The 13,847-nt window shown below is 44.5% G+C and overlaps 1 protein-coding gene across 8 annotated transcripts in view; it reads left to right on the top strand.

Moving 5' to 3' along the window:
- Positions 1–13,847, top strand: part of FHOD3 (formin homology 2 domain containing 3) — a 1,176,281-nt gene that overhangs the window by 646,343 nt on the left and 516,091 nt on the right. For all 8 annotated transcript variants that reach the window (XM_069219602.1, XM_069219604.1, XM_069219603.1 and 5 more), the window contains exon 6: positions 6,284–6,378. In XM_069219602.1, the coding sequence (XP_069075703.1) occupies positions 6,284–6,378 (95 nt within the window). The remainder of the gene's footprint in view (positions 1–6,283; positions 6,379–13,847) is intronic.

Genomic DNA, 13,847 nt, shown 5'->3' with positions numbered 1-13,847 from the left:
ACCTCCTACGTGCTGCTGGGTTGTTTTCTACGAAGGACCCAGGCACTGTTCAGACACTGCAGTGCCTTCCTCCCCCTGCCTAAGCGCGGCGCTTCAAGGACTTCCCCAGGACCAACTATAGCGCCTATTACGCGCTGCCCTGCACATTAAAAAGTAAATAAACTACCACAGTTACGCCGTGCAACACCGGCTAGCCCCACGTGGCCAGGAATATACTTATGTGACCACTCTCCTGTGAATCCACCACCCGTGACCCGGGATGCGACGCCGAAGATCCAAGCCTTCGAATCCGCTGAGGAACCAGGAAACAGCAAACACAGGACCGCCGAGGAACCAGGAAAACAGCCAACACGGGACCGCTGAGGAAACAGGCAAACCGCAAACATGAACAGCAAGCGCGGGACCCCGCTCCTGTCCAGCCGCCGCGAAATGTTAAAGAAGGGCTTGCCTTCTTGGGGGGGCCATTAAATAGCCCCCCACCAGTTCGCGCGGCCGGAACCAGTCAGGGCCCAACGTGGACCCAGCGTTCGTTCCGGGGAAGACTTCCGCCCCCAGGCCTCGTGAGGCCTGGGGGCGGAAGTCCGGCCGGCCACCTGCGCACCACAGGTGCGCGCCTGAGAGGAGTGCTGGGCCTCGGAGCCCCCGGCTCCTAAAGGGCCGCACCCCCCACTTTGGCGGGGGCGCTTTACCCTATTCCACATTCAAATAAGATGTTAACGCTGTTTGGGTGACTTCTTCTGCTGTTACTGAGGGACAGGTCTCAGCAGTAATCTATCACAAAACATAGCATCTCCTTGGCCCTCCTGACAGAAGTGGAATAAAAGGTGAGGAGAGACCAAACTGCTGTTGCCTGGTGAATGCTACCGCCCATAAAGAATGGCCCCCAGTAGTATTTTTCCTTTGCCACAGTACTTTCTATCTGCTAATCTCCGGCAAAGCAGGTAGCATTGGCAGCGTTCAGCAGTGCCAATGCCTCTTGGACTTGCTGCACTCAACATGGGCCAGTGAGCAGAGGTTGAGTGTCTCTGCCCAGCCCAGCTGCTGTGGTCATGTTTGCATCTTATGCCCCTACACCCACTAATTCAGGAAAGCAGTGAAGTAGCTAATGAGAAAAAGGTTCTGCTGGGGTCGACATTGGTTGTGGTCTGGTGGATATTACAACTTGGGTTCTTCTTCAAGCCATGTCATAAACCCAACATTCAAGCAAGCAAGGTGCTCTCCGGGGGGGCATCCATGAACTCTACAAGTTGGTTGCAATACCCTCTTAGAGTGCACGGCTTGTTTCTTCTCATCACAGTACCACTTCTAGTATTCAGGTTCACCGTGGAAATCTTGGGATGTGGTTTGGGTTGTCTAGAACCCTGATGCATCTAGGCTTGATTTGCTTGAGCAGAACTCACATAGGGTGGAGTTCCACACCATCCGTTATTCAGCATTTTCGCATTCCCTCTTCTTCTCCGAAGCTTCTTTCTCATGCAAGGGTACCTCCACTGCCCCTCATTATCAGTCCACCAGGTCTGATTCTTCTGAGGTGGGTCGAAACAGGGACTCGTGAAGAACACCATAGGTTTCTGGTCCTGAACCTTACAAGGGAAGTTGGCGGTAAATACCCCAACCAATGGTTCATTTGTAAAAGAATAAGTGCCAGAACCAACGTTTTTCCACAGAAGCTCACAGCCAGCACTATTGGAGGTTGGTGTACTGAATACCAGTGTATCTTAGTTTTAATTCCACCTCATGCCTCTTTAAACCACCAGCAAACTCTCCCTATATCTAGAAAGTTATTTTTCATCCCTGCTTCATCCCTTTGTCACTGTTTGTTCATCTTTCTCTTGCTTCTTCCTCCTTTTGTGTTTTTCTGTCTTGCTCTGGATCAAAGTCTGTAGAGGGAAAATAAGTGGCGGCCCCAAAACGAGTGCCAGTGGGTCTCACCTGAAAACACTGGCTCAAATTAAGCACTGACCCCTAACCGTGGAGAATAGCACATTTTGTGATCACTACTGCTGTGTTACATAAATCTTTGCAGCCTGGCTGGAAATGTCTATTTCCTATTTCCACTAAAGAGGCAGACAGTGAATCCAGACAGATTTGAGACAAAATTTGGGCAGGTCTTACATTTCGCTTGGTCCTTTAAGACTGGCCCAACAAAGGTATATTCTTCATGTGTTAACAGGAAGGTGCGGTTGGAGTTGAAGGATGCTGTCAGTGAAGCACCAAAACGTGGACACGAGAAAAGGAAGAAGCTGACCCATTTAATTATCTGTTTCCCTTTGGGGGTAGTCCTTCCTGTGAACAGTCGGGCAGGAGAGGGCAGGGGGATTTCCCTTGAACTTCAGTGGGACCATTTGTCACATTTCTTTAACTTCCTTCGGTTTTACCCCCTACAGAAGATCTCTGGAATATCATGGAGGAGCCCCACAGTTGACATTGCTGTCAGGCTCTCTCCACCCACCATCTTAGGCAGTACATGGTTGTAGAAAAACAAGATGAATTTCTGTGTGGCTCCAGCCATATACGTATTACACCGCATGCACTGCACGCACAAGTCACACATAAACACACATCATCCATGTAACAGATGGATGCAGTGAAAAGCCTGGTTACAGAGGACTGGCAGACCAATATGCAGGTGAGGCTAGCAAGCAGCTCTCCCTGGCAGAGACAGGTAGAAGTGCTTCTCTTGCCACTGGAACCTTGTCCTGTACAGACCAGTGAGGTAATGGAAGACACGCTGAATAAGGAAGGTGTACATCATGTGCCCCTCCAGACCACAGACCAGCTCTTTGGGCTGCAATCCTTCTCAGAGAAAGCATTCAGTGCACATTCGTGTTTGTAGGGCTCACTGAGGCAAAAATGTGCAAACATGCAGAACTTGCTTTAAGAGAACTGGAGGCAGGGGTACCAGCTCTCCAGAGCCATGCAAAGTACTTTCCCGGGCCCACGGGCTCCATTTGTTCAAGAGGCATTCTCCAAGTGTGAAAAATGCACGTCTTTAAAAATGGGCAGAACATTGGCATCAAGAGGTGGCAGTAGTACCTTTGTTTCTTGGCAGATGCTACTTGAGTTATAAGGCCACTGAGCACGTGAATGTCTAGACTCAGGCTCTAGAATCAAAGGCTGTTTTACGGCGGTTCGGTCCCATAGCGCTTTGGTTTCCTTTACTTTCTTTTTGGGCCTAGCCTCCTAGTGCTGGGGAAGTTGTACACACTGTACACTAACCCTGACTGTCGCAGATCACTGACGTCCCTGTCCAAACTGCACCCCATTACCTAATGCTACCACTCATGTGATAAGTTACTGCTTAGTGGACCACAAAAGCCATCAGATTGTATGTTCATTTGTGTCATCTAACTAAAATCCTGTACACCAAAGGAAAGCGTATTTGGGATTTTTAGAACATACGTCTGCTAATCCTTTTGTACCAGCATTTCTATGACTAGGAAGGGCGAAATGAATCCACAAAATCATAAAATAATCAACACTGGCGGCCTGTGTTTCACAGCTCACTCTAACTGCTTTTCAAAACCCCGGTTCTGCTGCTTCTGGCTTCCATTTTTGCCCACCTAGAAGGCACGTGCAAACTCTTCTCCTGTAAAGAAGTTTAAATACTTAAGTTGCATCTCTACAGAATTAAAATCGGACTTATTCACTATATAAATGCTGCTGAAGCACGGATGACCAGGCGACGGGTTACATGATGTGTTTGCTGGGGTGCGTGTCAGCACTCATACAAGCAGACAAGCCCCCCCAACACAAATGTAATGATCGGTTAGGAGGCTAGTAATGGGTAACAAGTGAGTGGTCACGAGTCTTCATAAAACATCGCTGTTTTAGCGCATCACGGTTCTGGATTCGGTTTTAAAATTGTTTTTTTTAGTTTATCATTTTAAATGCAAAACATATTCATCTGCGAAAACGATTACTTGTAGCGCAAAAGTAGTTGTTTACGAATCAAGCACAGCTATGGAGGAAATTATTTTTAATTGACAACTGCGCACGCGTTTGTCCTTGGTGTGGAAAAAAGAAACATCCATGTCTAAGTAGCCTTTAACCCTTGGCACGTTGCCTTTGACCTCTTTCATTAATTATTGGCAGCGTCTGTCCGCGGCCTGTAATTGTCAAGTAATTAACTTTCACTGCCGTGCCGCATAATCAGTGGTGAGAGAGCACCGCTCTGGCCGGCCCCGGCGGGGATGGAGGGCCGGTGCGTATTGTTCGAGACCGACGACAAATGGGACCTGGGCCTGCAGGTCTCCTCGCTTTTGCGCCAGGAATTGTCAAGGGTTAGACGTTTCTTGTCCGTGTTTCCTCTTGGCGTGTGCGGTTAACGGAAACTGAGTCTGGCCCTCGCAAGGATGTCAAGGCGGCGGTTTTAATCAAACCAAGAATGAAGAGGCGGGCCTTGTCACTGGCAGAACCCCATCCCCCTTCAGCACATGCACTGTTAATGCAGGCCAAGAATGTCGCTGGGTGAACTCGCACGACCTGGCTCTGGTGGGGATTGCATTGGCAAGGCCCCTCCCGCGTGCAGGTTGCACTTCATTCCTTTCACTAGACAGTAGTACATGACGGCTGAGCGCTTGAATATCTACCACAAACGTACAGTAAATTGCACAGAAAGCATCTATTGCTGTTCTGTATAATCGTTGAATCCACAGTCCCCTAGAAAATCAAGACAGACATCTGTAGCACTTGTCGAGCCCAGCGACTGAATTACATAAACTGCAGGATTTGGTGCTAATTTGCATCTCAGATCACCATTATACAGATGTGACAGGTGAAAGGTCACTGGGGCTGGGATAGAGGCAGAAAAAGAGCAAATAAAGCTGAGACCAGTGTATAGCCAAGAGATTGGAACGGTGCAGGGAAAGCAAAAGTCCCTGCAGGGAAATTAAAGTGAAAGAGAAATCATTAAGTTATGTAGAAATTGAAAACCATCAGAGGCATAGGCTTCTGTAGAAATTAAAGGAGAGGAGAGGGGGGCAATATTTTGTAGAAATTAAGTAGGGGAGGCATAAAATTCTATAGAAATTAAGAAAGCAGAGAGGAGAGAGGGAACAGTTCATGCCATAGGAGAGCAAGGAAGGTTGGAGTAGCAATAGGGCGTGAAAAGGGCAGAAAGCGCCATAGAGTGCAAAGAGAAGCAGCGATCACAGTGAAGAACTGAATGGGAGTCCAGCAGGGGAAAAGTAGAGAATTAGAAAACATCAACATGGCTCATTAGTCTTTCCTTATCACACCCATGCCAAACCAAGCAGAGTATAGAACACTCAATTCGAACAAGTCACCGTATTTGCAATAGCTTTCCTAGCATCTGCCCTGCCTTCCACAAAGAAAAGAGATAATGATAAAGAACTCAGAAAATCTAGGAAGACTCCTGAGGGCTGCCTATGATAACGTCTACATCCGGGGTGTGCAAGATGCCTTCCTCAGCGGCGGGGAGCCAGTCACACCAAGATAATTGGACTATAGGCGAATATATGTTGCACTGTGTATTTTTTGTTTTTATTGCCAACGAAGTGTGGGGGGGTTTGGGGGTTTCTGAGGACAGGAAGTTCGAGTTGCTGAAGAGTAAAACTCTCAATACCTACGAAACAATGTGCTCTTGAAATATCTGCCTATGCAAGCAGGTAATCAATGTACACCTTAACGCCCAAGTCTGTCTTTATTTTCACAAAACGCAAAATAAAGCTGTTAAAAAAACAGAACTGAGAGGTTCTGCAATACGACTATGTGAAAATGTGGCGTGAAACAGCACCAACAGCAGTACAAGGGATTGGGAACCAGATAAATGTATATATTTTTTGTCTGGCAGCCTTTCAGTGTGTCAGTTTCCCGTGGTACTCAACAGTGTAGGGCAACAACATAGCTGATATTCGCCTCGTCCTCCATAAGGGGTATAGCACGACGAAACTCGCTCTGGCTACTGTATCTATTCATATGAACACTTCCAATGCATATTTATCTTTTTATGGGAGATGTTGGGAGGATTTAGTCCACTTCATTCTTACTAGTCTGCATTTTTTCTGCCTAATAGCTGCTTTAAAAGCTTCTGCAGCCATCGCCACGACATGCAGCGGGCAACCACCAAATAGAATGAGATGGAGATGTGGTGTCTAAGTTGTTTGTTTTGATAGTTCTTTAGACTAATCTAGATAGACTGCTATGTTTATAAGACCGTCTGACTTCACACCTTACAGTAGGTGCTGAGAAAATCCTACAAAATATTTTCAAATTAGCTCTGCTGAACATTTGCTTCTCTTTTGTTCATTGTCTCCGACAGCGTTGGGCCAGATCATGCTGTACGTAGACGGGATGAATGGAGTCATAAACCACAATGAAACCGTGCAATGGCTGTACACTCTCATCGGGTCAAAGGTAAGTGTCAGCATTGTGATGCCCTCGAATCACATCTTAGCTATTCACTTTATTCAATTTTGTAATCGGTTCGTTTGTATAATGTTTTTAATGAAAACATATATATATATAAATTTAAAAGTGGATAATGTATTGCACTCCATGTCTAATGACTGTATGTTAATAGAAGTAAAACATGATTTAATAGCTCAAGCTATGCATTTTACTTTTAATAAAAGATGACAGAAATCTGCCTAAATGGCTTCCTACTAGTTCCCTCAGATCTGAGATTGGTTTTGTGTCATTTCATAAGGTAGTGCCCCTTTCCAGGTATAAATTAAGCCCTAACTTAAAGACCAACAATTACATGTAACATAACAGTGGATACTTTAAAATAAATACATTTAAAAGTAAATGATTATTTCTATAACCTAAAATATAGATTGAGTACACAGCAAGTTCCACTGTGATGTTTCGCAAAACGGTTCTCTGTGAGGTATCAAGAGTGTTAGCGTATTTTATAGTTAGGGAATATTGGGTTTTGTATGTCGCACTATGGCATGGGTAGTAGATCTGGGGCTTGATTTATACTCAGACAGGTACTCCAACACAAATGTGACAGATGCCCCGTCTGCTTTATTACAAGCGCATTGGACGTAATGCACTTAAAATAAGGCGGAAAGGATATCTGCCCCGTTTGTGTCGGAGTACCCATTCGCCAAAGCTAAACCAGTCCCTCAGTGTGGTCGAAATTCACAACTTTTCAAATGTAACAGGATTATAAATACTGAGAGGCACATGGAAGTTATTAATGGAAAGCTAGTTTTTTTGTCTATTCCAGAAGATGTCCTAATCTCAGACTCAAATTTGCACTGAAGTATTAGAAAATTGTAAACACCCATTTGATAAATTCTTCAATCAATTGATTGGCCTTTAGACCCGATTTACCTTCTCTGCTGTCCAGGGCATAGTTTTTTATTTGAACAACTAATGCCCAGTAGTAAGGACCAGTGACTCAATCTGTCCATACAACCCAGGAAATACTCTTTTGGTATTCCTGTCTTACTCCTTAATTTCAGGAGTAAATGAGGATTACTTCAAACTCACACTTAGATTTCAGGAGCAAGCCAGAAGTACTACAATTGGAAGTCATACCTACTTGTAGCAAAATCTTTGTGAATCGAGCTCGTGATTTGCAGCATCAGCTGTGTTTTGAAATTTAGGCCATTATTACACTTAGCTTTGCTTTTCTATTGCTTTCTAATAAATTTTAGAACAAAGCTCCAAGAGCCTGATTACGAGTGTGTCAGTGTATTCCCACCAGAGCGTAAAGTGCTCTGTATGCAGAGGTCAGAACTAAGGGTTGGAAAGCATTTGCTGTATCCATTATTTATAAATATCGTAACCTTTGTTATATTTTGGCAGTTCAAACCTGCTTAAATTTAATAGGGGAAATGTGTACTGTATTTCTGTACTATGTGGATTTTGGTGAGTTTTATGCCAAAATCCACGTTATTCCCCAGAAACTCGCAATAGGTGCTGTTTATTGCACCTGATCAAAAACGTACCTGATGATATTGTTATTTATCATGTGCAGTGAGTAACACCAATACTCATTATCCGGCCATTAGTGCCTTACTTAAAGTTTGGCAGATGGGATACTCTAAAATCATGATGAATTTCCTGCCCGCTGCATTACAAGTGCTATAGTCTATAATGCACTGTTAATATGACAGATGGGTCATCCGCCATGCTTGTGGCGGAGTAGCACATGGTCCAGACTCTAAAATTGGCCATTAGATTTAAATCACCTTACCATTTGGTTATAACCATACCAAAAACGACACAGTGTTTATAGGTTACTACTATCATAGTTTTTATGAAATTATTATTGTGCACAGTAAAAATGCTGTTGATCAGTTCATCCATTCTGGGGCGTGGGAGAGGAGGTCAGACACATACTGCCAAACAATTTTCTTGCTAATCCGCAGTGCACACATTGCCTCTATGCTCTACAACAGCATTCATAGTTTCTTAGAAAATGCAATGCAGAATTACGCTTCTTCCTAAATTCATGAACTGCTGACAAACAGGAGCCCTACCACGAAAGAAGGGCTGTTATTTTTACCACTTCTAGGAAAGCAGCTCATGCTTTCAGCGAGCTAATGCGCTTTTGTGGCTGTAATCCACTCAAATATCTTTGGCAAACATCTGGAAAATCATTGTACATCAATTTGTAGAATTCTGTCCTTTTCGTTCCTCTTCCAACTCATTGTGTCATACAAGTATTTGGAAACACAATATGAGAAGTAGCATTGCAGAATTTATAATATTTAAACGAATTGCTTGTTAGCACTTCTTATTGAACACATCAGCATATATTAAATTACAATGTATGGAATGTGTCAATAAATAACACGCTGCTCTGAAAAGTAGAGCAGGTTTTGTGGCCAGTTTGTGTTGGAATGTTCCTTTAGAAGCAGGATCGAGGCTAATTTACATATGGATAGGTTCTGTCTGATGTGACCTGTGGTCAAAAATGATGCACTGTGTTGCGGCCCAGAACATTTACCATAGCAGGCTACCCATCACTTTTTTGTTTTCACGCTCAGAGTCTGCTCACCAAAATGTATTGTGGTGGTAAAGTGATACCACTTTAGATAAGGAGTACTGTAATCTCGTGCCTCTCACTTTACCATTGTTTGATTTTGGACGAATCAAACTGGTCCCATGCCGCTGACTGTCCCTTAATCTGGCAATGTCTGTGCACTGTGAATAAAGCCTAATGGAAGACTTGAACACAAGGTCATATTTCCAGTATATGGCCCAAGCCCATGTCCTTGAAACGGCATTGTGGAGGACTGTAGTACTGCAGTGTCTTCTTCCCAAGCCACATATAGACATCTCTTCCACAGCTCATGTAAGTGTGAAACAGTGTGATGTAGACACTTTGCCAGAAAGCTCGAGGTGTTTTCTCAGTCAGCTATCAGCAGCAAATATTAACAAAGCCAATGCTTCTCGCCTTTCGGATTTGTTGGCTTTGCCAATGCTGTTTCTGGTGTGGAGTGGAGGTTTGTGTGGTGGAAAGCATACAAGGGAAAGAGCGACACGGAGCTCAAAGGAATTGGATGTGCTTTCTGAAAGGGGAAAGCATACAATGTAGAGAACAAGGGCTGCAGATGGGTGAGGGTAGAAGCACACAGGGGATAGAGCAATATGGGGCAGGAGTGTTATCGGAGGGAGACGTACACCAGGAATAAAGCAGCATGGAACACGAGGAAAAAAAGGAAGTTTGCAGAAGACCGCACACAAGGGATAGAGCCACATGGAGTGCGGGGCAAAAGGTGTCTCCAGGGGAAGAGGAGATGCACACAAGGGATAAAGCAGCACAGCGCAACACAGAGTACAGTGAGGATGATTTCCAGGGGGAGAAGCATACCCGAGATAGAACAACAAGGAGTGCAGGGTCAGGGAAGCACATGAGGGATAAAGTAATGCAGAAGGCTGGGAAGTTGCTAGAGGAGGCGCATGAAGGAAAAAGCGACCATTGCGGGTAGGGAAGCACATGTGCAAGAGAGGAAAAAAAGGGTCACGAGGTTGAGGGAAGCATCAGAGGGAGAGCACAACATGGAATGGTGTGATTTTATTTTTTTGGAGGAAGAAGTACACTATAGAGAAAGCATCACAGAGCCCCAGGTATTTTGTTGTGGTAGAAGACATAAGCAAGAGATCAACATCTAGCCCTGGGGGGAAGGTACACCAGCTAGAGAGCAACACATGCGGCAGTGAGGAAACACACAAATTAAAGAGAAAGCACACAGGGGCAGGATTATGATGGGATAAAAGCACACGAGGGAGAGAGCTACAAGACAAGTGCACTTTCATGGACTGCATAACCAAAAATGCAACAACAAAAAATCCCTATAAGTGAGCAGTGGAAGGCTACATTATACAAGATATTACACAGGCTATGTTTCAGGGGAGGTGCAGGCACAAGATTCATAACATTGGACAAGGAAAGCCATTGAATAAAAATTAAGCAAATTAGAATGACTAAAAAGCTAACCAGTCGTGAGGCGTGGATGAGCTGTAAGCCCACTCCTAAACTTACAATTGGTCTTTCACAACGAGACGGCTAGCACTGTGTGATAGGAGAGACCTAATAAGTAGTATATTTGGCATCCCACACCAGCTGAGTGGAGGAAACAGGGCAGAGAACCCAAATGCAGGGCAAACCTACAGAAAGAACTGAATGGCTGGCAACCCTAGTGGTTGAGTGAAAGAACTGTGACATAGGCACTATGCCGTTGCTACAGATTGATTGGATTCAAATTGTGTTGAATATTGCCATTTTATGAACTGTTCATTTTTAAGGTTGAATCTATTTTTATTGAATTTTAAACATTTTGCCTCAACAAGTGGCAGGAAAAAACAAATAATTGTGCCACCACTCCCCCTTCTTTAGCCTCCGCCCCCCCAAACAACAAAACTCCTTCCTCCCCATGGGGTCAATCCACGCTAGAAGCACTTAGGACCGGTTTTAGAGTTTGGCAGATGGGTTACTCCGTCACAAATGTGATGGAGATCCTGTCCGCCATATTACGATGTCCTTAGGATATAAGGGAATCTTAATACAATTCCCTTATATTCTATGGATCCTATGCATCCTTTCGATCTATGGTTGCCAGGTATTCTCCCATTTGTAGTTTTGGAATGACGTCTTGTAGGGCTGTCATTTTGATTTTTTTGCGTTTTTATAAATGTATTTATGCACCTTAGGTCCAGAATAGGCTATAGGCTTCCGTCTGGTCCTTTTCCTCACAATTCCTCTACTTCCTTGAATTAGGGGAGATGTTTCTTCCACTGAATGCATACTTTTGTTTGGTTACCTTACAGATGGCTTTTTTATTAATTATATGCAATATCCAGATTTATGGTGTTCAAAATCCAATTGTCTATTATCTTCCTCCACTTGTGAAGGAAGTATTTTATTTTCCCTCCCGCTGGTGTTGCTTGTGAAAGGTGTTGAAGCCCTGCAAAGTCACTTTCCTGAGGAAGTTGCTCCTCCTTTGTGGTTGAGGTCTTTCACGTGCTCAACCTCAAAAGAGCTGGTGTGCTTGAGAATGATATTGCCATTGTTGAGAACCTCCTATTTCTGACGGTTTTCTGCTCATTGGTGTTGATCTCCTTAAGTTTCCTCTGAATTGTAAGGTGCCCATAAACTTAGCAGTGTCACTGTCTTTGTTTAGCTGTTGAAGAGTTTAACCCACTGCACTTTCAAGTAGCTGCTCTCCGTTAAATGTTGCATTAATGATGTTAGTCTGGATTTCTGGCTTGAATCCTGATATTCTTAGCCAAGAATGGCACCTAAGGCATGTTCCTGCCACCATTTGGCGACTTGCCATGTCTACTGCGTCCAGCACGGATTTGAGGCAGGTATTTGCTACATTCTTCCCTTCCTCTGCAAGGTATGCTCCTCTTTTTCGGTACTGTTGGGCCAGATGCTTCATTAAGTCCACCATTTAGTCCCACTGTTTGTAACCGTACCTATTCAAGAGAGCATTTAAACTGGCTATCCTCCATTGGTTAGCTGCACCTCTTTCGAATTTCGTGCCAACCAAGTCCATCTTTTTACTTTCCTTATCCGGGGCCAGTCCTGATGTCGCTGGGTTATTTGCCCTCTTTCTAGCCATTGGAGCAGTAATGGAGCCCGCCGGAACTGTACTTTTAATACAAGCAGGGTCTTTGGAGGAGTGCTAATACTTTTCTGCCCTTGGTGTTACTGCTCTGCATGCGACAGATTCTTTGAGTGCTTCTCTCCCTTGATCGAGGATGCTAGAAGGCATGGGCAAAAACTGGTTTCTTTTCTAGGAAGGTAGGATAGTTTCAAAGAGGAAGCAGGACTATGATTTTGCTTCCTTGAGTTGGATGCGATATTTGTCTGCAGCCCTTTCAATGATTTGACTATACATGGTAATTATCATCAGGAAGTGATGACCTAGATGGGTTTGAGTCTACTGCCTCTTCAGGAGAGCCTGTTTCAACCTCCTGAGGTTGTGTCTCAGTATATTCTGAGCCTTGATAATCTTGGAACACATCCAGACTCTCTGCCCCTTCTTCCTCGAAGAAATACTGCTGTTCTTCTTCTTTTTGGGGTTCTGGAGTCCAAGGTGGTTCTAACTCTTCAACCTCCCTTTCTTGATGCTCCAGCTGTGTTGGAGGCTTTTGTAGGATTCTGAACTCCTGTAGTGAAGCATTAGAATATTTTTTATTTTGCAAGAGAGCCGCCATCTCTGCCTCGAGACACCTTTTTTTCTTTTCGATCTCGGCGGGTCGTTCTTTGACATCCACAAAACTTTTCTTTTTGACTTTGAAGCATTTTTCGATAGTGTTTCAGTTAATTTATTTTTCAGCGTCTCACCTCCTTTTGTTTCTTTCGACATCAAAACATCTCGGCTTCGATTGTCTCTCGACATCTCAGTCTTTTCTTTTATTCTACCGCCTGGGTATTCTTGTACTGGGAACCACAGGGCTCTTTCGAGGTCTGCTTACTTTCACTTTGCCATTTTCTCAGCGCTGAGACTGCTTTCGGGGTTTTTTGGATTAAGAGGTCAAGGTTCCCCCCATGTATTTTTCTTGGGGTTACCTGTGGTGTCTTCTCCCTCGACTTTCGGTGTTCGACTTTGAAGATTCTCAGCTCCACATCCGAGCTTTCTCCCTCTGCCCCTTCGTGGATATTGTCATCATCGTCACTTGAGAGACCCAGATATTTCAGCGATGGTGCTTGCTTCTGGACTTGCATGGTGTAATGTGCCTACCTCTGCTTCAGCCTCGCCTTCAATGTCTTTGCCTTAAACCCAGCGCAAGCGTCACAGTCCTCACTTCGGTGATCAATTGGCAGGCAAAGGTTACACACCTGGTGATGGTCGTTGTGAGCGAATTTGTCAAGGCACTTGGTGGAGAAATGGAAAGGGGTCTTCTCCATCATACAGAACAGGGAGTCCCCTGACCAGGCATTCTTTACACCATCTTGGCGATCCTTCCGATGGTTGAAGTTCTCAGCAGTACCTCTTTCAGCGGTCTTTGGTGTTCTTCTTCCAGAATTCCTTGACAAACCTCCAAATAACTTCACCTTTTTTCAATGACCTGGGGATCCTTCAGTTGTTAGTCCAGACCCAATGGCGCAAAATAAGAATCTGAAAATGGAGACCACAAGAGAAGCTTCCAGGGAGGATGTATGACGTCACAGGAGCTGGATAAAGCATCAAATGGTGGATCTGTTGACGCCCAACAACAAAAAGAAGAGAGAAGAAGGACTACTACTACAAGGAGAGGATTCTGGACCCAACCACTAGATGGTGGAATAATGCACAGCATGTGAATACAGAAAAGATCCACACTGCAACACAAAGGAATACTTGGAGCAGGGGGGATTGGCTAGTGGAACGCAAAATGGCACTGGAACAGGTACACAGAGTTAACGGTGGGCC

The sequence above is a fragment of the Pleurodeles waltl genome, chromosome 2_2, assembly GCF_031143425.1.
Source record: "Pleurodeles waltl isolate 20211129_DDA chromosome 2_2, aPleWal1.hap1.20221129, whole genome shotgun sequence".
Classification (NCBI taxonomy): Eukaryota; Metazoa; Chordata; class Amphibia; order Caudata; family Salamandridae; genus Pleurodeles; species Pleurodeles waltl.
The sequence above is the reverse complement of the archived record's forward strand: the minus strand, read 5'-3'. Positions and strand labels throughout refer to the sequence as shown.